The sequence below is a fragment of the Protopterus annectens genome, chromosome 3.part1, assembly GCF_019279795.1.
Source record: "Protopterus annectens isolate FY-2018-M chromosome 3.part1, PAN1.0, whole genome shotgun sequence".
NCBI lineage: Eukaryota > Metazoa > Chordata > Ceratodontiformes > Protopteridae > Protopterus > Protopterus annectens.
This window is the reverse complement of record NC_056732.1, coordinates 1,259,561,501-1,259,589,290: the sequence shown is the minus strand read 5'-3', so window position 1 is coordinate 1,259,589,290 and position 27,790 is coordinate 1,259,561,501. Positions and strand designations below refer to the sequence as shown.

Here is a 27,790-nt window from a genome sequence, read left to right as displayed (position 1 = left end):
TTATGGTGTTAAATTTTTTTTTTTTAGCGAACGGCCGCATAAGTTTTTTCCCTAGGGAAAAATTCAATTACATGGCCTTTTGCTATTTTCAGGTTTCATGCATTATGTGTCAACTTTTATGCAGTCACACATATGCACTTTCGGTCTTATAATATAGACCCATATACACACACACACATATATATATATACATACATACATACACATACATATGCAAATACACGCATACTACCTCCAACATCTCTGCACTTTCATGTAAGGAAAATACTCAAAACTATGGCAATCTCAGCCTTAGTTTAGCAAGAATAATACCTTTTGTGCTTTAGTGAATGAAGGAGACAGACTTGCATTTGTCAGTCTTGCGTACTAAAATGGCACAAAAACTAGCAGCTGGTATATGAATTAATAGGGTGGTGTGTTGGCAGGGAACGTAAAATGAAGGAATTCAGGATTGTGTCTGAGTGAGAAGAAATCTGATAAGAGGGAAGAGCTTTGAAATCAAGGTGGAATGAATATAGTGTGAAACCAAAAGTTAGTGGAGTTCAAAATGTAGAGTTAATGTCAGAGAGAAGACATGGAGAAGAGAAACAATGGTGAACTTCAGAATATGAGAGCAAAGGTGATGAAGTATGCAGTGAAGCTGAAGGTATTAGTTGAGATGAAGCGGTGCAGGGGGGGGGTGTAGATAAATGTGAGAAACTGCAGGGGTACTGGTGTCCAGAGCATAAGGGTAACAATAATAAGGGAGTGGTGGGGCTGAAAGTAAAGTATTGGAATGCAAGGATTAAGGCTAAATACAATGTGACACTGCAAGATGAAAGCAAAGGTGAGAGAGTACTTAAGCATAAGGGTAAGTTGAATTCAGGTGAAGAAGGAAAAGGCAAAGAAATGCTACTTAAGGTCATCATGAAATGGATGAATGCATATTATAACAGTAGAGGCATGGGAATGAATAATAGTCAGAGAAATGTTAAGGAAAAGTGTATGCTGTTAGGCAGGAGGAGAAAACATAGCATGCTAGTTGAGTAACTAAGAAAATTCAGAACTTCCTAATAAGAGTTCAGCCTTTATTAACCTTTAGGCCTCAGGTCACTGCACATGCTCAGCTTTGCAGATTTTACTTTCCAGGCTGCAATTGTCCCTAACCCCTTCCTGATAAAGCCATCTTTCTCTTTCATTTTCCAGTTTCTTCCATCTACTAAACACATTTTGTTGGGTTCTAAAAATGGCCCCAAGCAATATTTTTAAATTAAGCAATAGCCAATTACTTGGTGTGAGTAATGCAGGATTTAGTCATGCTGGCATGATTTGGTCATGAGGGCAAAGTCAGACTGATGAAACAAAACCAGCTGTGAATAAATTCTGCATTACCCACACACCAATGTGGATTAGTACTATTATATAAAACCACTATTACAAAAAGCCACTTATCTTTTTAAATAATGGCATTGTATACCCAAACTTCTTGTTTATCTAGTTTTCTTTTCACCTTTCATATTTCAGTACAGCTTCCTAATGTACAGCAGGTGCACTGCATATGTACATGCCAACACTTATACAGTATACAAGGATAAATATCGTCTGTACCACTTTTTTTTCTTTTTAGGACTCAGGAGTGTGCATGCATTTTGCAAACTACTGTTTATGTAAAGACACTTGCGGATTGATGATGTCCCAGTAGTGGATTTGGAGCATTGTTTTAAATAATTTGTGACTTTTTTTTTCTGTTTTTATGCTTGCCTTTGAGTATTGGCAGCACAGTGATGCAGAGGATAGCATTCTTGCCTCATAGCAAGAGATTCTCCAGTTCAATTCCCGTCTGGGGTGCCTTCTGCGAGGAGTCTTTACGTCCTACCTGTGTTTGTGTGTGTTTTTCCTGGGTGCTCTGGTTTCCTCCTTCATTCCAAAGACATGCAGTAGATGGATTGGACATTCTAAATTGTGTGTGTGTGTGTGTGTGTGTGTGTGTGTGTGTGTGTGTGTGTGTGTGTGTAGTATTGAAGAACAACCATGGCAGGACTGGACACTTGGCACTTTAACAACAACCAACTGTAACAGTTCAACAGCACTTAAGAGGAGGTAGCGTTCACACAGATGGAAATGCTGTGATCAGCAAAACACTTCATTATAAGTCCTTATCAGACGCTCTGTTTGAATAACAAAACCAACAGATGAACATGGAAAATAATTTCGTTGAAGAATGTTATTGTTGAAACTCACAGAACACCTGAATAACCAGTAAGGGTTCTGGATGAATAGGCACAAAATGGTGCTGTTGTTTAGACATATGTTTCTAACAACTGTACTTCTCATAAGGTTTAGTTAATTTTCTCACTAAACTACATATTCCTGATTTCACAAGCTTTACAGTATGAAAATTAGATTTATATAACTATAGTATCTCATTTGTTTACAAGTAAAATGATATTGTAGTAAACTTACTAGTTACATTGTGTATTCTCAGTGGGTTTATTAGGAGTCAGGTCCCCTCATTAAAATGTAGGCTTCAATTTTAAAAACACAAAGCACAGTGACTCCTTTGTTTGTCATAATTTATAATTTCATTTTCCACAAAAAAATCAGTTTCATTGTTTTGTAGTATTCCTCCAGAAATGTTTTCCTTTTCAATATTTTCTTATCTGTAAAGTTGATGCAAGAGTTGAAATTCTTAAAATCTTTCATATCCTGTATGTTAAAAGTCCAAACAATTTCAATAATTTGACAACTTTAATAAGAAATTCAAACTTCAGGAGAAAGCAAGCAGTAGCAAAATGAATATACATGACTTATTAGCTGGCATAGCAGTACTCTGAGTGGTCAGAAAGGATCCCACAAGTAACCCTGGATGGATACTGATTGAAAATGTGTTTCACAGTTGACTACCGATAACAAGTATGTACCAGTCAGGTTTAAACATTTAATACCCCAGATATTAAATATCGAGGGGTGGCTGAGGAAAAGGGAAAATAAGTTTGAATGAGTAGGTCAAAGACAGAATCAGCCTTCTTTGTACTGTATTTTATTGCTATAAACTAATCTGCACTGTAGTACTGCAATTGTCTGCCTTACTGGACCTGTTAAATCACCTTTGTTACTGTCTCACTGTTTGTAAAGCTTTTTTTAGCTAGGTTTCTCTGTGTGAACGGTATTAACTGGAAATTTTCTCCATCTGTTAAGCATCTGTTTGTTTTGATTTTCCTGCCAAGGAGTGTATCATTTAACTGATTTGTTTGCACTTAAAAGCATTCTCTAGAGTCTCCTTGCTCTTTTTTTCTGATTAAAACTTTCATTTAGTGTCTCACTGTTGTTTTTCTGCCATGATAAACATTTCTGTAGTGTTTTCTGCCTAAAATAGTGTAGCTGGTAGTTATAGCATAGTTTAACTTTCATTAAAACTTCCATTTAGTGTCTCACTGCTGTTTTTCTGCCATGATAAACATTTCTGCAGTGTTTTCTGCCTAAAATAGTGTAGCTGGTAGCTATAGCATAGCTTCCCAGCCTCCATCCCCATTTTTGTCTTGTTCTTAAACTTGGTGGCTTTGCAATTGCCCACCCCTACTGCAAATTTGATCTGGGACACTCTTCCCAGTCCAGTCTCATTAGCTCATTCTACCTAATACAAAGAGAACATTTGGGAAGGCCAACCCCCTTATTTTCTTAACCTTGAATTATCTTCTGTTCCTCCTTTCTCCCTTTCCACTTTACTAAAAATCACTTTATTCAGCTGTATTTGTGTTTCCTCCTCCTGCTCTATTACTCCATCTTGCTTTTTTCTGCTACTTGTTCTCTAAAGTGTTCAATTACATCCTTTCTGCTGCATTTATTACTGCTTGTTTTTAGCCTGTTTAAATTGTGTTATTCTAAGCCTCTTCGTTTTGGTTTAAGCGCTTGGGCTTTAGGACTCCCCTTTAGCTCTCCCTGGCCACTCTCCCTCAGATTATGACAAATATGGATGGACAATTTCCTACGGTTTCTCCTACCAGCCTGGTTGATATGGGCATCATGAGACAGTGTAGCAACTGCCTCATGTACACAGACAAACATCTAGTACTACCACCTAGGAACACAATTTGTGAGAGATGCAACTACATTAAGAACCTAGAGTCTATGCTGTCTCCCTCACAAGCCAGTATATCTGGCACTGGGAAGGTTGTCAATACTACACCTCAAACACCACCCACAACTACACAACACACACCCATGTATGTGGATGTTCTCAACAAAAACAATACTCAAACAAAGGAGACCTCAAAAACACATGCAAACTCCACAACTCTCCATACCACGTACCACGTACAGTCCACACACCTGTGTCTCACAACCACTAAGGCGTAACCATAAACCCAACATATTAGTCATAGGAGACTCCATTATGAGACACACAGATGTGCCTCTCACCAGCCTGGATAAGGAGAAAGTTACAGTTGTTTGTCAGGTGCAAGAATCCACCATATCACACACACACACACACACACACACACACACACACACACACACACACACACACACACTCACACACTCACACACTCACACACTCAAGTCTCTCAACAACAGGTACTATTATAACTCTGTCATAGTCCATGTCGGTGTGAATGACTTGAGACGTACCTCCCTGGACTATATGAAAAGAGACATGATTGAGCTCACTGAATATGTGTCCCAGGCAGGTATTCCATAGCCTTAAGCAGCATCCTACCATTACCCAGAATGATGCCTCAGTACAAACAGAAAATGATTGACTTTAACAATTGGCTTAGTTTCTGGTGTCATTCCAGGGGGATCCAGTATCTGACAGCCTGGGAAGATAAGATCGACAGACCACGATGCTTTGCTAGAGATGGCCTGCATCTGTCTCACCTGGGCTTCAGGATTCTGGCAAAGGCTCTTGCCTCCCCTGTAGTGCCTTTTTTAGGAAAAGTCATAAGGTCGATACTACCAACATAAAAATTTCAACAAAATGCAAATTAAAGGTCATGCTGCTAAATGCTAGGAGTCTAAACATGAAACTGCACTCATTCCAAGCATTCGTAACCCTGGAAGATGCTGACATTTCTGCAGTCGCAGAAACCTGGTTCAAAGCTGCGGAGAACACCCCAGCCATATCTGGTTATTCATCCTGTCATATAGTCAGACCCCAAACTGTGGGCAGCAAAGACAAAGGTGGTGGAGTTTCAATCTATATTAAAGACACACACACCTCCAGGCTGGTCAAACAGTATGATGCACAGGAAACACTCCAGGTGCAGTTAACCACTGACAAGACCCCTATTCAAATCATAGCTAGCTACAGGCCCCCAACTTTGACTCAAGATGCCCACTCCACCTATCTGGACCTCTTCAAATCATTTAAGATTCAACCCTTTACCCTTATCTTGGGTGACTTTAACTACCCAACCATAGATTGGAAAAACTACTCAAGATAGAACACAAATACCCAGAGATTCCTTGATTTTTATCAGTGCAAATGCCTTGGAACAGCTACTTGATACCCCCACAAGAGAAGTTAATATCTTGGACTTGGTATTAACCAACATGATTAACCACTGCAGCACCCCTACAGTATCATCCTCCCTGGTAAGATCCGACCATAAAGCGGTCACTTTTGAAGTCACCATCTCCCCCGATCCCCCTCTAGCTAGGGTCAAACAAAAAACTTCTCCAAAGCTGATTACAACCTCCTGAGGGATTGTATAAACAGCTTCACAGCTCCCTCCCCTTCCGTAGGAATGGCACCAATGTAGAAATCTACACCAAAGTACTAAACAACCATTTATATAGATGCATGGAATCTGGAATACCTGACAGGGCAAAAACATCCTCCACAAGGAAGAGTAAACCTGTCTGGTGGACATCTGCAATAAATAGACTATATAACAAAAGGAAAAAATTGCTGTCCAGGACCAAGAAAAAGCAGGTGCCCAATTGGAAACGATCTCTCCTTAGCCTGAACAAGAAAATAAGAGCACTAGTGAAATCCTCTAAAGCCAACTTCGAGTCCAGATTGGCTAGATATACTAGGGACAATCATAAGGCCTTCTTCACATATGTCCACAATCTCAAAGGAAGCACCCAGATCTGTTCAGAACTGGTGGTCAAGAACACCACATACAAAAATGCTGTAGATATAGCCAACCTCTACTGGCTGACAGATTCAGTGAAAACTTCACCCCTCTGTCCCCCCCCATCAGTAAATCAGGACATCCCCAGTACCTGCCTCACACCCCTTATCTCTAGGGAACAGGTCATCGCTGCCCTCTCAAAGGCAAAAAATACAGCCTCCATGGGACCCGATAACAACCCAGGCTGCATCCTACATGAACTCAGGCATGAACTTGCAGAACCATTAGACACCCTATTCAACCAAAGCCTGAGTACCAGCTTTGTCCCAGCCAAATGGAGGATAGCCACTGTCATCCCTTTACACAAAGATGGAGCATCCACTGATGTGGGAAATTATAGATCCATCAGCCTAACTAGCCTGATCAGCAAGGCTATGGAATGCATTTTTATGGACCACATTAACAGGGACATTGGCAACCTCCAAACACTCGACCCACCCCAGAGTTTGGCTTTGTCAAGGGGAAGTCATTTATGTTAAATCTGGTTGACTTCTTTGAGACAGTCTACAAAGCCATGGACGAGGGGAAGACGGTGCACACCTCCTACCTTGACCTGGCCAAAGCATTCGACACTATTCCCCACTCAGGCATAGTAGATAAACTCTCTCAGCTAGGCATCAATCCATATGTTACCAGATAGGTAGCAAACTGGCTCACTGATAGAACCCACCTAATCAAAATAGGGGAAGCCACCTCAAGCAGTAGAACCGTAACGAGCCGCGTACCCCTGGGATCAGTCCTGGGCTCTCTGTTATACGGGATATACTTCTCTGAGGTGCAGGCCAAAACTAGTGGGCTATGGCTGACCAAGTTTGCAGATGACTGCAAGCTGGGCACTGTCATCAATTCCCCAAGTGATGTGAAAGTCCTCCAAGAGGGTCTCACCCAAACAAATAACTGGTGCCAGAAACATGGCCTCAAGCTGAATGCCAAAAATGCATCATCATCCTCTTTGGGGAGAGTGACGTCCCCATGTATTATCACATTAATAACAATGTCCTAAGCACGCAATCAGTCGTGAGGGATTTGGGCACCCAGGTTGATAGCAACCTGACTTTGACCACCATGTTGCTTCCGTTGTACGGAAAGCTTTCTACATGGCCCACCTCATAAGTAAGGGTATCTTATTGAGTACAATGTCCTCTTTGGCATGTACCTCGCAAAGCACATGCAGCAGCTGGAGAGGCCACAGAAGTTCCCCACCAGGAGAATCCAGGGCCTCAAACATCTACCCTACACAGATAGGCTAAATGTCCTGTCCCTCTACTCAGTTTCATACATACTCCTCAGAGGTGACCACTGTCTAGCATACAAAGCAATCTCAGACCCCGCACTGATGGGACTGCTGCATATCAGCAAGTCAAGCACCACTCGAGTAACTCGCACGTGCAACCTCAACCTGGTCTATGACATCAGTAGGACTTGTTGGGACAGATTTGTGTCCTAGAGTCTCCCCCATCTGTGGAATAGACTCCCTCTCCACATCAAGCAGAGTACCTCATTATACATTTTAAGCGCAACCTGAATAACTGGACGGGAAATAGAAAGTACACCCCTGGGATTCCACCTGTGTCATTGCTGGACAGGGGCTTTGGGTGCTGACTTGTCTAAACATGGGATAACTCTTAGCTAGGCTTATAAGGGCCTCAGGACCAATAGCCTAGTAACTTCCTATGATCCTACGAGGGGTTGCAGCCAACTGCCCCAGAGTGTCAGGGATAGTTTATGGCAGAAGAATGCCAATGAAGTTGAAAAGTAAGGTGTACAAAACTGTAGTGCGACCAGTACTACTGTATGGTACATAAACATGGTACATAAACCTGCTCAGTGAAGGATGAACAGGTGAGGAAGCTAGAGGTGATGAAGATGAAGTGCTTGATATGAGTAATAGGATGCACACTCTGGGGCAGATGAAGAAATGAGGAATATCAGAGCAGAAGCCAGAGTAGTTCCAATTGCAGAGTAGGTCCAAGAGACCATGTTACAGTGGTTCATGTACATGTGCAGGAAAGCAGAAAAGAATCTGGTGAAGAAGGTTTGAGATAGAAAGGAAGAAAGCAAGAGGAAATGATGGCATCCAAAATAGAGATGGATGAATTGTGGGAGCGAAGATGTGTGACAGTCAGGCATGACTGCTGAAGAAAGAAGGAGAGTGGTATTGGCATTAGGGATGATGACAACAGTTGACAAGACAGCCCAGTCCATGTAGAAAATGGGGAAAGGGGAGGGTTGATGATTAAAAACAAATCCAACGTAGAGTGTTTAATGCTAACAGTGTATCCCATCCAAGCTTTAAAGTTTCTAATAATCCCAACCCAAATACCCATAATACCGGAAAACAATAAGGTCCACATCTTTTCTACTGCAACTGTTCTCTTTGCAGAGTTCTTCAAGTGCTGTTGCTGTTGCCTTGAAGTTTGAATTACTTATTAAAGCTTTTGAAACATTAAAGACAATTACGTTTTTGTTGAAGATGTGATGCTTTATTTTGGTCAGTGAGGTTTCTGAGATTTAAAGATGTCCTTACATTCACCACTGCAGTATTCATCACATATGGGATTCCCTGCCATGGAAGTTCAGCGTCCGTCCAGTCTACCAAAGCTTACCATTGCTTTAAAGTATGTTGAACATCAAAACAACACCCAAATACTCCTCGCTTAGCATAGGGCATAAAAGTGACGTCCAGGCATACCATCCTCAGAACATCTTTGCTGCCATTCTGAACGCTGTTTCTAACCATTGATCTGTATACCTGCATCCGTTTTTTGCCATTTTTACTGCATTTTTGTATTCCGGTGATTACTGCTGTTTACTGAAGTCCACACCATTGCAGCACCCAGTTGGGGTTTTGTTCTTTTTCTTGAATTTTTTGTGCTCTTATAGGTTCATAGGTAGGTACTAGGCTATTGGCGTTTATATCACATTATCGAAAGATGAAAGTAGCAAATGCTATTTCATCGGCCCCAAAACATCTAAACATGAAAATATCGAACATTCAGAACAGCAAATTTTTTCCCTTGGAAATAATTCGCTGCTCCAAACACACATACACACAACACAAGCACATCAAACAAACAGTAACCACACACATACACTTAAATTCCTACATCTAATGCTACACTAAACTAAAAATACACTACTATCTACCCACATACTTTAACCCTAACCCTAACCCTAAGGTCCATCACTATCGCACACTCACCTAACCCACACCCTAACCTCCTAACTACTAAACCCGCCTAACCCTAAAGTCTGTCACTATCGCACATACACCTAACCCACACCCTAACCCTAACTCTAACATACAAACAGATGCACACTTACCTGAACCCAACCCGTAACTTTCCACCACAGCGCTAAGAATAGCGAAGCCACTGAAACGGCCAACCGAATTCTTTCCAGAGGAAAGAATTTGGTGTTCTGCAGCTTCGCTGTACTTAGCATTCATTGAAAAGTGTTCGATATCAGAACATTCAAAGTTTTAATACTTCGATGTTCTGATATAGACTCGGCTATTGGCCCTAGAGCCTATACAAGCCTAGCTAAAAAGGTAACCTAGCTTTCACCACCCAATTAAATTATTTTCCTGTGCCCCTGTCAAGCAGAGCCACAGAACTGAACCCTGGGGTGAATTATAGGTTCATAGGTAGGTACTAGGCTAGTGGCTCTAGGGCCTATACAAGCCTAGCCAAAAAGGTACCCTGATTGGGGTTAATGTCATCCTGGAAGGGTAAAAGCCAGTGAGGGAGACAAATTCCCCATAAAGGCCATTTTTGCCATCTATCTTGTTCGATTTGTCAGGCATTTATCCAGAAAACAGTTCATAATAGGTCTTCTTCTATTTCATTGTATCTTGAGAACCAGCATCTTCTTGTTAAAGATGCAATGGAATTAACTTCTCACCTCGAGGGTCAGTTGTCAGGGAAGGTGAAGATGGAAAAGGTAAGACCAGAATTTTCATCTATCAATCCTCTGTCAGTGTTTCTCCTGAAATTATTACAAACCCAGAGGCTTTCCTGGCTGTGTTGTTGGATTTTTCTTGCTCAATCAGGCCTTTCTGGTGTCTCTGGATCGATGCTCCATATTCCGATCCATTCTCTTTACAGGAAGTTTTTGCATTTCTGTGTTGCTTCCCGGCATTTTTAGTTCTGTGCTTTGCTCTTTGGCCTTTCTACTTCCCAAAGGTTGTTCACCAAATGCCTCGCTCCTGTGATTGTTTTCTGCAGGCTTCAAGGGATCCAGATATTTCCTTAATTAGACACATACTACTCAACTGTCCAGCTTTTCACAAAATGTCCAGATTTTTGCCCCATATTTTTGGACTGTTCCTTATGAAATTTGTGTTCTTTTTTGTATTTCTGTGTCAAATCATTGAGGACTGAATTCATTAAATAATGACAGGCATTCAACTTTCAGACTTTATATCCTTCAGACAATGCATGGTAAAACAGTACCTTTTATTCTAGCAACTTTCTAAGCATATAAGAACAATATTTAAAATTCTTCCCTGTTTTGGGGGATTTGTACCCCCATTATGTTTGCTTTCATCCAGATTTTTTGTGCTAAGATGTTGAGAGGTATGCCTGGATGACCTGCTGGTTCAGGCATCCTCTCTGGAGATCCTTTGGCAAAATCTTTGTTTTGTCATTTCTCTTCTCTAGAGCCTGGGGTTCTCGATAAACTTCAAAAAGTCTTCTCTGACTCCTTCTCAGGATCATGCCTTTCTGGATTGCAGGATTCGGATGGTGCCAATGCTGGCATCCCTGCCTCCTGCAAAAGCCTTAAGCCTTATTTCAAACTCTTCTTCCCCTGGCCTCTATTACAGCCAGTGAGTTTCTGAGGGCTCTGGGTTTCATGGCTTCCACCATTCCGATGCTCCTTCTGGCCAAACTCCACGAGGAAGTTCCAGTGGTTTCTGAAGTTGGTGTGGCTTCAACATGCGCATTCTCTAGACTGTACAGTTCCTCTTCTTCCTTGTCTCAAGAAGGAACTTTTCTGGTGGATTCAACAGTTGTCTCTGAATCCAGGGCTCCCTTTTCATCCCCCTTCCCTCTCAGGATCTTTCAACAGGGGCTTCATATGTGGGATGGGGGAGCAATGTTTGGCTCCCTGAATGTACAGGGAGTGTGTTCGCCTTGTTAGCAGAAGGAGCACATCAACATCAAAGAGATGAGAGTTCTTCTGCTGGCTCTTCAGGCCATTCATCCTCTTTTCTCTCCAGAGCCTCTCAAGCTTTTCACAGACAATACCACAGTGATGTGGTATATCAACAAATGTGGGGGCAAGATCTTACCTTCTTTGCCGGTTGGCACTGCTGGTATGGGAACTGGCTGTCAAGTTTCAAGTGATTCTTCTGGCAGTTTATATCCCTTTAGATCAATAATTGTGGCAGACACTCTGAGCAAGTCCTTCACTCAATCCCATGAATGGATGCTTCACAGGGATGTGTTTCTGGATGTTGTTCACCAGTGGAGTACTCCTCAAGTCGATCTCTTTGCATCCCCTCAGAATAATTAACTTCCTCTGTTTTGTGCCAGAGTCCCAAGTCTTCTGGTGTGGAAGGTGGACACCCTCTCATTTTCTTGGAAAGGGATTTTCCTTTATGCATTCTCTACCCTTCCTCTCATTCCAAAAGTCCTGTTCAAGATTTACCAGGATGATCCCAAAATCTTATTGGTGACTCCCTTTTGGCTGCGACAGCATGGGTTCCCTCTACTTTAGCATCTAGCCAAGGGCAATCATCACAAGTTACCTCACAGGGTGGATTTACTCACACAAGACAAGGGATCTCTCATCCATCCCCACCTGTCCACACTTCAACTGACACTGTGCGTGACAGAGTTTTGATTCGTCAGACACCTTTTTTTCTGAGGATGTGTTGCAGGACCTGCAGGAGGCCAGGAAACCTACTACTAGGAAATCCTGCTTATCTAAATGAAAAGGTTTTCTATCAGGTGTCTCTCTCATAACCTGGACCCACTTATTGTGAATGTTTCTTTGGTTCTCTCTTATTTGTGTGAGTTACTCAATGCTGGTTTGGCCTATTCTTCTATTAAGGCCCACTTGTCAGCTCTTTTTGCTTGTCTGCTTTTTGACTCTTCTTTTAGCTTTTAGATTTGAGGCTAAGCAATTTCTTAAAGACGTCCTTAATATTAGACCTCCCAGGAAGCCTGTTCCTCCTCCCTGGGATCTTAATTTTGTTCTGTAGAAATTGACTCGGGCTCCTTTTGAGCATGCTGTTTCAGCTTCCTTGCAACATTGTTCTTGGAAGACAGTTCTTTTTTTAGCTCTTACTTCTGCCAGATGGGTTTCTGAGTTGCAACACCTTATGGCTTGTCCAGCTTTTTTGATATTCCATGATGACAGGGTGTTCTTACATATTAATCCTTCTTTTATGCATAAGGTGGTTTATGAGTCGTCACTTAATCAGTCTATTAATTTGCCAACTTTTTTCCCCTTTCAATCTGACAGGGAGAGGGTGCTGCATACTTTGGACATGTATAGACAGCTCAGATTTTATTTGGATAACACTAAAGCTATCAGAAAAATCTGATCAGTTGTTTTTTCCTTTCATCATAGGTCTTTACGATTAGCTGTTACAAAGCAAACTATTTCTACTTGGATTTCAAAGGCTATTTCTTTTTGTTACACTTTTCATGGCAAGAGCCTTTCTTCTTCATCTGTAAAGGCTCATTCTACTAGAGCTGTGGCTTCTTCTGGTGTTTTTTTCAAGGGCTTAGACACTAATTCTGTTCTTGCAGCAGCTACCTGGACTTATGTGCACACTTTTACCAAACACTACAAGTTGGATGGTATCTGCAGAGGTAGAGGTGGTTTTGACAGTGCCATTTTTCATTGCTTCTTAGAGGGCTCTACTGCTGCTTCCTCCTCCCAAGTTTCTTGAGCTTTGGCACTCTCCCATACGTGATTAATACTGCAACAGTGAATGTAAGGACATAGTGCAGTTGTGTAAAATCTTACCATAACAGTAGATGTCCTTGCCTTCACTGCTGCAGTATTCACACCCTCCCTCCATCCTGGATGTGCAGGTTTCTTTGGTTTTCCTTGGACTGGTGTACCTACTGTGTCAGTCAGTTCTGAGGATGGTACTTGAATGTCACATTTATGCCCTATACTACACAAGGAGCATTTGGGTGATGTTCAATGTACCTTAAAGCAACAGTAGGATTTGGAAGACTGGCTGGACGTTTGGCTTTTACTGCAGGGAATCCCATACGTAATGAATACTGCAGCGGTGAAGGCAAGGATTATCTACTGCTATGGTAAGATTTTGCACAACTGTACTGTTTCCAGTGATATGCATTCAATCTGAAGGGGGAAGAAGCAAAAAAAATAGAACTCAAAGTACTCTAACTGCATTTGATTTGAAAACTTAGACACAGTTAATAGTGGATGTGAAGACTGGTAGAGAAGGGTGAAGGCTGCCAGCCTAGCCAGATAGAATTGTGCAGATAATTATGTAATTTGTAAATATAAATGTAAACTACAGGCTTGTTGTCTTAAATGTAAAGAAATACTGTTACATGTGGAACTGGAAATAAATGTGACAACAGTGCACTCTAACAACCAAAGTATAGCATGTGGTGACCCTTTGAAGTAGGCAGTGGATCCGAAAAGTCTAGAGGAAGAAATTCTTTCTGTTGTTTTAACCAAGAGTTAAATTGCTAGATTTAAACATGCAAATGTATTTTTATTGCTCTGTTCCTGACCAGCTACAAGATAACATAAGGGAGATGTTAAGAATGTAAATGCAGTTAATGTGTAGCCTGGGAACACCAGTAAAGTGTAAAAAGATGATGTAATATTTATCAGAACTGCAGATTCAGTTTAAACAGAATCAGAAAGAATTAAGCATGTTTTTCTTGATCATCCAAATCACAGCACTGCCTCTTGCTCACATGTAAGTTACCTTAGACTTGTGTTTTCTTTTAGGAATAGCTAGAAACTAGAAATTTAGACTGAGTTTTTTCTGTGATGTCAGAATTGTACTGCTGATTTATTTTAAGTATTTCTGTGTGATTTCTGAACTCTTGACTACCACTGACTGTGTAGTAGAAAGTATTGTCTTGTGGTTTTAATTATTTATTATTAAATATTTTAAAACCTTTTAACTGTGGATGGTTTGTGTAGAGATAATTTACGCTCTAGAGTACATTGCATATTTATAGAGTTTACTGTCCAAGTTACTCCAAATAAGCTTTGACTGATTAATCATACTAACAATTGGATAATAGTTTTGCACAGTAATAGTTGGACACCCTTTTAAGGGCCTTTGGGTAGCTGATACATATTAGCTGGGTGGTATAGTCTGGGTAAAAGGGGCATAGCTGGAGAACCTGTGCCAGCCTTCCCCAAAAGTGTCTGTGTGGTTGTATAAACTCTTATCTCAGTGTGTGTGTGTGTGTGTGTGTTAGCTACTTGGGCAGGGACATGAAGCACTGGTTGGACAGAGGGGGTGCTGGAGATTTTAGCTTGCCCAGCTAGGCTGAGATCTGGACCCTATAGCTATGCCTGTGGGGAGTCTTATTGGGGACCTAGAGAGCAAAGGAGCAACCAGCCCCGGACTGACTGTGATTTCTGTGTGCTCTTAAGGGAAATTGCACTTTGCTGTGTATTTGTTATCCTTTCCTCATATATGAGACACCCTCTCTGGTGTTAGTGGTGAGGATTGAGACTCCTTGATTGCTGGGCCAGGGCACGGGCATCACAGTGGAATAGTTTTCTGTCTTTTGTATTGGCACTGAATATGAAAATGAAGACAGGAAAATGGCCATTCTCATAGTTATTTGTTTATTTATTTATTTATTTATTTATTTATGGACCTGTGACCTTCAGTGTAATAAAAAATCTCCAGAGAGCTGTAAACCTAATGTTATTGCAATAGTAAAGCGATTTAAGTTTGATTGTCATAGAAGAAAGCTTACATATTCTTTGTCTGAGTTGAGAAAGGTAACCCTAGACTGCAGTTGTGGAGAGGCATTACAAGAAAAATATAGAAACAGGATTGTGAACATGGAAGAACTGAAAATCACCAACAAAAAAAGATTTTATCAGAAACTATAGTTTCTACAGGCTAACCTGGCAGCCAAAAATGAAAGCAAGGATGTGACTGCTACGGCATCTTTTTTGGGAAGTTCTTCCTTGACAGCACATAGATCCCATGCTACTACAACACCCAGATGCATCTGTCCACCTGCATTTCACCTGTTTATAATTGCGATTTTCTAGTGATTTTTAAAGGAAAACCTGTATAGGAGTTTACGTGTGTGTGTCTGTGTGTGTGTGTGTGTGTGTGTGTGTGTGTGTGTGTGTGTGTGTGTGTCTGTCTGTGTGTTTCTGTGTGTGTGTGTAGAATTGGAGTCACCTCCCCATATAAGTTTTGTTTTTAATCATGTCTGTATTTTTCTTTTCAGACATTTTTCTACTGCTATGTTTAGAACTTATTGCACAGAAGCCCAGTGTGAAATGATTCCATTTTATTTAAGCAATAACTTATATTTCCTTGCAGCTAATGCATGTCTTACCCACAGCTGCTTTGCTTTGATCATATATATATATATATATATATATATATATATATATATATATATATATATATGGGTCTATTTTGATATATCAAAATACCACAATCCCAAATGTTATTTTCATGAGACGAAAATAACAAAAAGTAAACACTTGCCTGTTGTGGGGAAATATGCCCTTTTCCCCATTGTAGTGCAATCCCATAGTTTCATAGGTTGGTACTAGGCTATCGGCCCTAGGGGCTATACAAGCCAAGCCATAACAATTCCCTGGATATTTCTTCCCACAATATGTACTTCTCTGGACCCCTATCTAGCAGGGTGACTGACATGATCCCGGGGTGAATTTCCTATCTCCCAATCATCAAGGTTCCTTTTGAAGAGGGCCAAGGAGGCACTCTGCTTGACATGTATGGGCAGTCTGTTCCAGAGTATGGGGAGTCTGTGGGTCAGGAACCTCTCCCTCCAGCATGTTTTGTTCATTGTGATAACAAGGTTTAGATCCCTGGAGCGTGTGGCTCTGAGGGATTGAGATTTCTTTAAGTGGAGCATGTCCAACAGCTCAGGGTTTGACGTGGCCTTGTATGTTAAGCAGAGATTGCCTCTGAGTAAACGATATGCCACAGAGTATAGCTGGAGATTTTTTAGATGGTCAGCATATGGCATCTGCTTTAGGCCTGTGATTTTTTAGTGAGGTATTTCTGTGGCCTTTCCAGCTGTTGCAGATGTCTTGTGAGGTACATACCAAATGGGGTATTATACTCTATAATGGGTCTAATGAGGGATGGATGAGTACAGTGGGACAATGACCTCCTTTTTTATGGATGAAAAGCCCTTAGTGATGAGGTGTGCCACATAGAAGGATTTCCTGACTGTTGTGGCGATGTGGTTATCGAAAGTGAGACCACTGTCCCCCTGTGTCCCTAAGTCTCTCATCACACTTTTGATGTTTAGTGTACTGCCACCTATGTGGTAATTCATGGGTACATTTTTTTTCCAAAGGGTATAACTATACATTTCTTGGCATGAAGCTTGAGCCCATGGCTCTGGCACCAGGCATCTGTTTCTGTAAGGCCTTTTTGTAGAATATCCACATCATTTGGGGATTCAATAATGGCTCCCAGTTTGCAGTCATCTGCGAACTTTGTTAGCCAGAGTCCCTTAGTGTTGGCCTGTACTTCAGAGAAGTAGATGCCAAACAAGAGTGGTCCCAGGACTGAACCCTGATGTACTCCACTTGTCACTTGTCTGGAGCTGGATTTTGAGTCGGCTACTTTCACAGTCTAGGTTCTGTCAGTAAGCCAGTTGGCAACCCATCGAGTGACGTAGGGATTTATGCCCAGCATAGTAAGTTTATCTATGATTCCAGAATGGGGGTTAGTGTCAAAGGCCTTGGTGAGGTCCAGATAGGCTGTGTGGACCACCTTACCCTCATCCACAGCTCTGGAGACTGATTTGAAGAAGTCAATCAGGTTCAGGAGACAAGATAGGCCCTTCACAAACCCAAACTGGGTGGGGTCCAATGTTTGAAGGTTGCCAATGTCTTTGTTTATAAGTTCCATGATAATGCGTTCCATGCCCTTGCAGATCAGGCTTGTCAGACTGATGGGACGGTAGTTCTCGGGATCCAAGGTGGATCTCCCCTTGTGGAGTGGGATAACTGTAGCTGTGCACCACTCAGTGGGCACGAAGCCTGGGGAGAGGCTATGATTAAACATGACACTTAGGTGAGGTGCCAGTTCATTTTGTAGTTCATGTTGTACACAGCCTGGGATGTCATCTGGTCCCATGGATGCTGTAGTCTTAGCTTTGGAGAGTGCGGTTTCTACCTGTGTAGCCATGATTACCGGAATTTGGCAATCTTTTGGTATTCAGATGGGCCCTTTAGGGGGTGAGAGGGGGTGAAGCTGGCACTAAATCCATCTGCCAGGATATTGGCAATATCCTTGAGATCAGTATATTTAATGGCATTCTGTTGAAGCTCAGAGCAGATCTGAGCATTGCCATTTAGATTCTTGACATAACTATAGAATGCCTTGTGGTTGTCTTTGGAATCTTTGGCAATTTTATTTTCGTAACTAGCTTTTGAGGATTTAATGAGGGATCTCAGCTTCTTACTGAGGCTGGTGAGGGAGTTTTTTGCATCCTGGTATTTTCCTCTTTTCTGCAACAGTTTCTCCCTTCTGTTGTATAGTTTGTTTATAGCAGGGGACCACCAGATTGGCTCCCTTTTTTTGGAGGAGAGCATCTTGGTTCTTTTTGGGATGGCACGATTCATGCACAAGTGGATGTACTCGTACAGTGCCTTAGTGTAGGATTCTGCAGTCAATCTTTCAGATCCCATCTGCATGGGTGTCATGAAGTTTGTCACTTCTGACTTCAGTAGCATGAAGTTGGCTTTGGAGAAGTTTTTTAAGGAGGTTTCCTTACTGGGCTGTGGGGGTGGGATGTGGATGTCAAAGATGATTTGCTTATGGTCCAACCTGACTAATGAGGGAGTGACCACTGGTGTGGAGCATCTATCTCCCATGTTGGTAATGACCAGGTCTAGGATATTGGAGCCCCTGGTGGGACAATGGATTAGTTGATCCAGGGCGTTGGAATTTATGAATTCCAAGAACTGTTGGGAAAAGGAGTTGGTACCCGAGTAGTTTTCCCAGTTAATGGCAGGATAGTTGAAATCACCTAGTATTAGGGTGTTTGGTTGTATCTTAATATTTTCCAGTATGTTTAGAAAAGTGTAATGAGAATCTTGGGGCATGGTGGGGGTCTGTAGCAAGCTACAATTTGGATTGCAGTCTTACCTAGTGTTAGTTGCACTTGGAGAGTTTCAGATGCATTGTGTTGGGCCTCTAGCCTGGAGGTGTGAATATCCTTGGTGAATATGGGCACTCCTCCACCTTTAGTGTATCGGTCTTGGTTTTGTGGCCGAAAAGTGTGGTAAGAGTTGTAGCCTGGTATTGTAGGGGTGCTCTCTGGAGCCTTGAACCAGGTCTTAGTTACTGCACAGATATCGATGTTCTCCATTTTTAGGAGTGCCTCGAGAGAGTGCATTTTGAGGTTTAGACTTCTAGCATTGAGTAGCATTACCTTCAGTTGGTATATATAGTTAGGGGGGATGTGGGGGGCATAGCCCCCCCCACCTAGGTGGATTTTAGATAGTAAATGTGTATTGTAGTTGTAGGCAAGTGTTTACTTGCCCTGGGAAAAAGTCTGTGATTCAGAATTTTAAGTTTCATTATTTTCGCCATGCAAAAATAACGTTTGGGATTGTGGTCTTTCCCTATATTGAAGTAGATCCATATTTATATATATTACTTGTTTTTACATTCTTTTTTATATATCAAATCTGTAAAATGTTTACATTGTTTATAACTGTTTTTAATTGTAACTGCCTGTCTTGGAGCTTTTCTCCCTGGGCCTCCGCTGAAAATGGACTTGATTCCAGTCGGACTATCCCGGTCAGCAAATGTAAAATAAATAAATAAAATAAATAAATATTTATATGTGTGTGTGTGTGTGTGTGTGTGTGTGTGTGTCACATACATATGGATGGATAAAAACACTTACATGTATAAATATAAATACACATACATATATAAACACATTCAAAGGTCCAAAAAAAGAAAAATCTGAAGCAACTGCCTGCATACAAGAACACGGGAGCGGAACCCCGTACAAACCAGTAAAACCCACTGCAAGTTCTACTTTTATCAACAGACTGTGAGCAGTTAGATCTCTTATAATCTTCTCTCTGTGATACTCCTACTGATTCTTCTGCTGTGCACACTACTGGACTCCCCTTTTTCCTCCCATTTACTGTAACAAATATATACATTTTTCCAAAGCTTTGCATTTATTTTATATTCTTATATTTTATTCTCCCATTTATTGTAACAAATATATACAGTTTCCCAAACCTTTACATTTATTTTATATTCTACTTCCCTGATGCTTTACTAAATCTACTTTTGAATTCACACAGATAAATAGACACCTTTAGGTACTGACCTGGGCTAGCTGGTTGATTGTTTTTCTCTTCTCACAACTTTCTCCAAGCGCTGGCTCTTATCCCCCCCCCATTCTCTCTGTCTCCTGACATAATCTTATTGTAAGCTTCCCAGCCCTGTCAATCCTGTCTATTCCCTCCCTCTTCCTCTTGAGAGTTTACTTATTCCTCCCTTGAGCTGTGACGCCATCTTTAAATACTAAAAACCTCTGTCTGACTACACTCTGTTTCTGTTTGTCCCACGGGCATCCCTCAGTAGTGTGCACTTACTGCATGTCCCTTTCTAAAACCCCTGGCATAACTACATTATTTTCTACTTCTCAGTGAACTGCAGCTCCCCATTGGTCCATAAATAATAAAAACAAACAGAAAGGTAACATTCAAACCAAAATGATAGGCTGCCCTATTTCTATAGTTGCTAACCTTCATACTGATTGTTTTCTGTTTGGCGACTGCTGCTCCTCCCCCTCCACAAAGGTGGCAAAAATGCTGGTACTATCAACTTTAGGCCTATTGCCATCCTTTCCCCTCTTTCTAAAATTCTAGAGAAAACAATACAAGCACAACTCATGGCACACCTAACACTAAGCAATCTCCTCCCCCTTACCCAACACGGCTTCCGCCCTGGCCACAGCACCATGACTGCCCTTCTTTCGTACCTTGAAACCATAAACCTCGAACGCGACTCAGGCAAGTTTGTATCCGTACTATTCCTAGATCTGTCAAAGGCCTTGATCTCACACACCCTACATATATCCCAACTCTCCACCCTAAACCTCTCTGCCACCACCGTCGCCTGGTTTTCCAGCTACTTGTCCAACCGCCAACAAGCTGTCCGATGGAAAACTTCAACCTCCCCTTCCTTCCCACACCCACAGGTGTCCCACAAGGTTCTTTTCTTGGCCCTCTTCTCTTCAACCTATTCATTGACCACTTTCACCAATCCATCCCAGACTCATCTGTCATTCAATATGCAGATGACTCAACAATCATCTGATCAGCCTTCTCCCCTCTGAGCTCCTAGCAAAAACCCTACTAGCCTTCTCCAAAACAGAAACCTGGATGCAGTCTAACCATCTGGCACTAAATGCAAATAAAACCAAACTAATGTGTTTTCCCCTACCAAAAACTCCATTGACAAATCCATATTTACCATACAGAGCCAAAACAACATCCTTCTTGAAATTGTTACCAACACCAAGCTTCTTGGCATCATTATTGATGAAGAACTAAAATGACACCCACATCCACTCCACAATCAAAAAAATCCACCAAAAGTTAGGTCTCCTCTTCAGGCACAACCGCTTCCTAAGCCCCTCTACCCGTCAAACTCTTGCATCCACCTTCCTACTCCCCCCCCTTATGTATGGTGCCCCTCTTTTCACCAATCTCCATCTTGGCCTTCGGCCAAAATTTAATCCTGCTACAACAAGATCTTCAAATTTGCAACCAATTCAAAAAACTTATCCCACCACTGCCACTCCCTCCTCACCCACAACTGGCTTGAACTACGCAACTACCTCAGCTACCTACAACTCACCCTTACCCACAAGCTCATCTTTAAACCTGCCAACTGCCCAGCTCTTGCTACTTCCTTAAAACCTTACATTCCCAACCGCTCACTCAGATCCAAAAAATAAAATCTTCTTCAGGTCCACAAACCTGCACGACCTCCTGGCCATCTATTGCTGTCCCACTCCTTAGCTAAATAGTGGAACTCTCTCCCCACACACCTACGCAACCTACCTTACCATGCAAATTTCAAATCTCAGCTACTCGCTTATCTTTCTTCCAAATGGGAATGCCCTTGCCACGCTCCAACTTAACCCCCCCCCATTCCACCTTGCACTGACTCATCCATCAACCTCTACTATTACTTCATCCCACCCAAAACAATCCCTCCCCTACTAAAAAAACTAATTTTCTCTCTAATATCTATTGTATTATACTCTCCAATCTCAAATATACTATTACCCTCTCCATGCATAATATTTTCCTAACCTACTAATGGCTAGTAGCTATATATTTTAAAATGTTAAACCTACAATTGAGTTTATAACAAAAATATTCACTTTATGTAAATGTTGAAATTTCTGTATTGAATTATGTCTTTTCACTTTTGTAATATTGTGACAAGCCAATTGCAAATATCATGGAGCTTATCTGTAAATGTTTAATTAGCTGTATGAACTATGTCCTTTTGTAACATGTGAAATGTAACTTGCAATTATTGTGGAGCCTTTCTCCCCGGACCTCCACTGAAAACGGGCACTTCTTGGCCCAGTGGACTTCCCCGGTCATCAAACTTAAATAAATAAAATAATAAAAAAAAAATATATATATATATATATATATATATATATATATATATATGTGTGTGTGTGTGTGTGTGTAAATGTTTAGGTTTTACTTTATACTGACTGCATAGTTCATACTTTGCTTGACAGATGCTGGGCTGAGATTGAAATTGGTCTTCCCTAATCAGTGCACCACCCTGGTTAACAAATAATTAATACATAACAGATAAATAGATGGATGGGCAGGCCCAAGTGATCAAGACACCCTGTTGTCATTATCTCCACCTGAAACTGTGTTTTTGCTATCACTTTGGCTTTCTTTTCTAAACTAGTATTGCTGTAGGAAATAATGTAGTATTCCTTTTGTCTTCTCATGATTTGGTTATGTATCGCCCCTGTATACTCCCATGTACACCATGACTCTTTTGCAACGAGCATTGTTTCTGTACAGTTGTTGATGCTTGTGTACTCGCATTGTTCCATGAGTGATTTCTTCACTTTTTTGTTGCCTGTTATTTTTGTTTGAGATCATTATAGCATCTATGTAGGCAGAATTTATGTCAAATATTCCAACAGTTCAGTTTCATTCCTCTTTTTAGCGACATAACAAATTGTTGCAGTAGTTTTTTTTTTAAGACATACTGAATGTGTTTTGTTCTGGAGTAGGAATTTTTCCTGTAGGCAATGCTCAGTTTACAATAAGCACATGGAGTGAACAATTGTTCATGTTTCTAAATATTAATTAGTCTGCATTGTATAATTGTGTTCATCTCATTATGCGGCAGAAGTGGAGTGCAAGAGTACCCTTTTCAGAGCTGACTGGATGTGTATAAATGGGTTTCCTTTGGAAGAAGAAAGAATTCCAGCAAAAGCATAAAGTATTTAGTTACAAACAGCCCAGTAACATTGCCAAAATAATTTAGAGTTTAGTTGTTCTTGCAGCCAGTAAGCAGTTCCTGCTGATTTGTGCTGAATGGCCATGATTTGGCTTTAGTCAGCACTTAAACAAGTGCATCCGTGCAAAGACAGCGGGCATGTTTACTCTTCATCCATTCACTCTTTGTTGTGGCTGCATCTCAGTAAAGTGATTTTACAACCACCTACTCTGCCTGTCTTCAGATGTGAGAAAAGGGGAGATGTTCTGCATTTCACTAATTTGATAGTGTCGTGCACCAAAAGCATTATAATTATATTTGTAATGTATGCGAGTGATTTCAGCCTACCTGTTTTGCTTATGAGAATGTCTTTCCTTTAATTCCTTTTATTGTCAAAATCTGTTTACCTTTTTTTTTTCATCACAACCACAAGAACCAGGTAACATATCACCAAACGTTTCATCAAACTACTGAACTTGTAGGAAGAGGAAGAAATGAGAGAATGCTGGGTGCTTCACCACCTTGGGGATGCAAGATCATAATACTGCTAAACTCTATTAATATATGAAATTATTGCTCATAATAAAAAATCATGCATTGCATACATATCTGCATAAGTACATAAGTAATAGTTTTCACCTTCTTAAGGTAGTAAACAGACAAAATGAACACTGGCAGGATCCTAACCTAATCTTGCTCATTCTTTGTTATGTTTATCAATAGGTGTTTGCTCAGCCTGCCAATGTCACTGTCACCAAGATGGATGTCAACAATCTGGCCATGGTAATGGCCCCAAACTGCCTACGCTGCCAGTCAGATGACCCACGAATCATCTTTGAGAACACACGAAAAGAAATGTCCTTTATTCGGGTACTGATCCAGCACTTGGACACAAGTTTCATGGAAGGAGTTCTATAGCAAAGAGGAAACCAACTGAGACACTGAACATAGAACGAGCAAATGTGACTTGACTTAATTCAAAATCTATTTAAGAAAGCTCAAAGGGAAATTGCTGTAGAAATTAGTTAAGTCTTGTTCCGCAAGATAAATGCTCGGTCCTGTGCTGCTCGTCTCTTTCACAGACTTAAGTTTGCTGGTATTAGGGACCAAGGAAGCAGCTGCCATCTGGGCATTTTTTAGTCCATACAGTGAGGTATCACCAAGACCATACAGCCAAGGGCTAACAAACACATCTGATGGGCTAGTTCCCAAGGCCAGAAACAGAGACACCCACTGTTAATGCCCTGCTTGTCATGACTCAAAAGACCTTTTAAAGTTTGAAATCTACAAATGTCTTTTTAATGGAGTTTGAATTGAGCAGGGTAAATTGTATTATTTATTTTTTTACTTATTTATTTTATTTTATTATTTTTTGCAAGTGTTGGTCTGACAGGATGGATCATAAATCAAATTGTAGTGGAGTGCTTAGCACACTTTTCCACAAAGAACATCCACAGAGATAAAATGTGCAACAGCTTACAACAACACAGCACACATCAAGATGCTTTAGTTCTTACTGGGTTTATTACAGTTGCTACACAAGTGAATCAATGCATAGTGAAAACTTGGGATCTTCTGCTGTGAAAGTGACTAGCAGTTCTTACATAATGGAAGATACTACACATATGATACAAAACTGGAGCACTGCAGTGCTGAAGGAAAGCAATCGTGCAAATGACATCTGATTTGTACTGGCTTTTGTTTCCATTACATTGCCACTGTCTGTTCGTCTTCTCATTGGATAGTTATTACAATACTGTATAACAGATAGATGTTTATATAATACTGGTATTTAGCAACCCATGTGGAAGTAATGTGGAAAGCATTTCATTTGACATTACAGATGATTTTTGGTTTCAGGTAAATAGGTGTATGTGTATTTACTGTTTCCTTTCAATATTCCCAGTAGCAAAGCCCCTCTTTCCTGCTTCCCTCCCACCCCTTGCACAGATAAGTGGATAGTCCATCTTCATTACCTGTAATTGAACCTGCAGGAGAGATCAGTAATCTTGTTTGCACTTAGCACCAGCATAACTCTCCGGGTTAAGTGGCAGAGGAGTATAAATCTCAGGTTTAGTGAGCATGTTGTTTCCTAACACACTGATCATAAAAGTCCTTTTTATCAAAATTATTGTCACACTATAAAATAAACAAGAAAACATATCAGGCAGATTCCTTACATCAGAGGGCCTCAGGGATGCTGTGATGTTTACCAGAAGTATGCTTATTTCAGTGCATGCTGTGAAATTTATAACCACGTCTGTGTAGTTTGACCACCAATGTGCAGTGAATAAGACAATCAAGAATATGCAGCTGCAAACATCTAGTAAGTGATTTTGAGCCAGAAGCCCCAGTCCCTCAATAGGGTAAAGCGGGGAGTAGAGACCACTGCCCTCTTTTTTAATATGTAAATACTGGAACCAGAACCAAAACCAAAACCAGTGCAAGTACTTCAACAAATGTTATACATACAGCACTGCCTGTAGAACCAAACTTCTTACAGTTCCATAGCTCATAATATAAGGCACCATGTAAATTATCTCTGTGTTCCATTGACTAATTCAGATTAAACTTAAAGTAACATGGGTACCTATCAGAATTTCAAGAACTGAAACTGAGAATTCTGAAATTTCATAAATTCTGAATTTTTTCAGTTTCCTTTGATGTGCAGTGTGGTTAGAAGCATGCTTAGCAGTTGGAGATGAAGGAGCTTGACAGAAGACCGCTCCGAAAGCAATGGTTTTCAAATCAAGTATTTTTAAAACTTCAGAACTCACAACTTAAGTTATTGAAATTTGGAGTGGGAGCCACAGCTTTATAAGGAACGAAGACATCTTCCACTGGAGATAACAAAGGTCATGTGTAGAATATACAGATTTTATTCTCATTTTGAATGACTAGAGTATCATAAATTAGTCGGAGCATTAGCTAGTCTCTTTAAAGCAAGGTGTGGACTTAAAGAGCAACTGAGTAGATGGGACTAATGAAATGGGGTACAAATACATTGCGATGAAGGCAACTTTGAATATAATTACATTGTTATATAAATAAGATTAAAATACATCAGTTCACTAAGCAGCTGTTTTACTTCCAGCCATAACAGACACTTGCATCAGATCCCTTGTCCCAACTGCTACAGTTGAGGACACTATATATGTGTCATTAACCAAATGCAAGAAGTACTGCTTACAAGAAAATATTTCAGCATTTTCCAACATGAAGAAAGCAACTTTTTCTACTTCCTAGTTCTAACAATGTTACTGCATTACTGCAACAGAAAACATGTTTTGACTGAAAATACAGAAATACAGGTCAGTTTAATATACTTCAATGTATTTACAAGAGTGCAAAAATGGCAGACACCACCAAAATAATCAGTAAGGGTACTGTACATGGCAATATATTTCAACTTGTTTCCAACAATAATAACTAAGGCTGAACATTGTGCTTGAAATCTTCAACTCCATCCCCAGTAACCATAGTGGCTCCACCTTGCTATGGTGTCTTCAGTTGTCCCTGTCTGTATGGATTTACTGAATCTATATAAACAGGGACATCTGACTATATGTATTTATTGAATTCATTATTATGAATTCTGAATACACTGATTCCTCAAAGAAATGAAATAAGATTATATGAAGCTTTAGATTGTGAAATACATTTAGTATTCCAGTCATGGCTTAGAATAACTGTTTACTAGCAGTATGAACTCATAAACAAAAAAGTCTACACTTCACAGCCTTTACTGCATTTTTAATATTACATTTTTGATTTAATGGTTAAGGTGTTTGCCTCACAGGCACAAAGTAAAACGTCTGATTCTCACCTTTATCACTATTTGGTTATTGGCTAGCCATGTAATGGTTTGCAGACAGATTGCTTAGTATGTTTATCTTTGGACTTGTCTAACCTTGTCTGCTGAGTATTCATTTGCTAGACATCATTAAGTGGATTTCTTATTCTTTATGCTACACCAGAAAGACCTTTAGCATACAACCACTGCATAATTAGTTAACTAAGTCTTTTCAGACATGTTGTCATTGAATGTCCTGTACATGGTAGATAACCTTCAATACTGAAAGTTATCTAACAAAAAAGAACCAAAATAGCTCAGACTAAAACAGCACAAGAATGTTTACCCAACTTTATTTTACCATACACAATCTGGTAACTTGTAATTTTTCCTTCAAGTGATCTAATACAGCAGTAAACCACAACAGTTTAAATAACAGGCCCAGTTAATAATCAAACAACCATCACACAAAAAAGTTAAGATGATATATATATATATATATATATATATATATATATATATATATATATATATAGGTCTATATTAAATCAGTGAACACTTAAAAAAGTGAACACCCATGTAAGCGAAAGCTTACAATCCCGAACACATAGAACAGTGATTTTTTTTCCAGGGAAAAAAATCGCTGTTCCAAAAAAGAAAGAAAAATTTAAAACATTACATAAAGTGGGGGGCTTTACCCTCCATACCCACCCTACTTAAATATATCAACTACGAGATTGCACTACAGTGGCAAAAATGGCAAAATAACGAAGGCGGCCAAGCGATTTCTTTCCCAGGGAGAGAATTTGCTTATTTTGCCATTTCGTGCTTTAAAGTTTGATCAAGATGCATTTGATCTTATAACAGGGAACCTATATATATATATATATATATATATATATATATGTGTGTGTGTGTGTGTGTGTGTGTGTGTGTGTGTGTGTGTGTATATGGTTTCACTTTATAATGTCGAAATGCTGAAATCTCGAATTTCAGCATTTTGAGACTAAAGCCAAATTTCAAAATGTGGAAAGTGCATAATCACAAATTCGAATATCTTGAATTTGGGGTTATGGCTTTACATTATGTAACATGCAGTGTTTACGTTGGATGTAGTTTGATGTGGTGTATGGATTTGCACGGAGTGTAAGGTAA

General features: G+C 40.3%; 1 protein-coding gene across 1 annotated transcript in view; it reads left to right on the top strand.

Moving 5' to 3' along the window:
* ARHGAP39 (Rho GTPase activating protein 39) overlaps nt 1–27,105 on the top strand; it is a 2,618,385-nt gene extending 2,591,280 nt beyond the window's left edge. Inside the window, exon 10 of the mRNA XM_044067324.1 lies at nt 23,566–27,105. Within this exon, the coding sequence (XP_043923259.1) occupies nt 23,566–23,760 (195 nt within the window). The 3' untranslated portion in view covers nt 23,761–27,105. The remainder of the gene's footprint in view (nt 1–23,565) is intronic.
* The last annotated feature ends 685 nt before the right edge of the window (nt 27,106–27,790 follow it).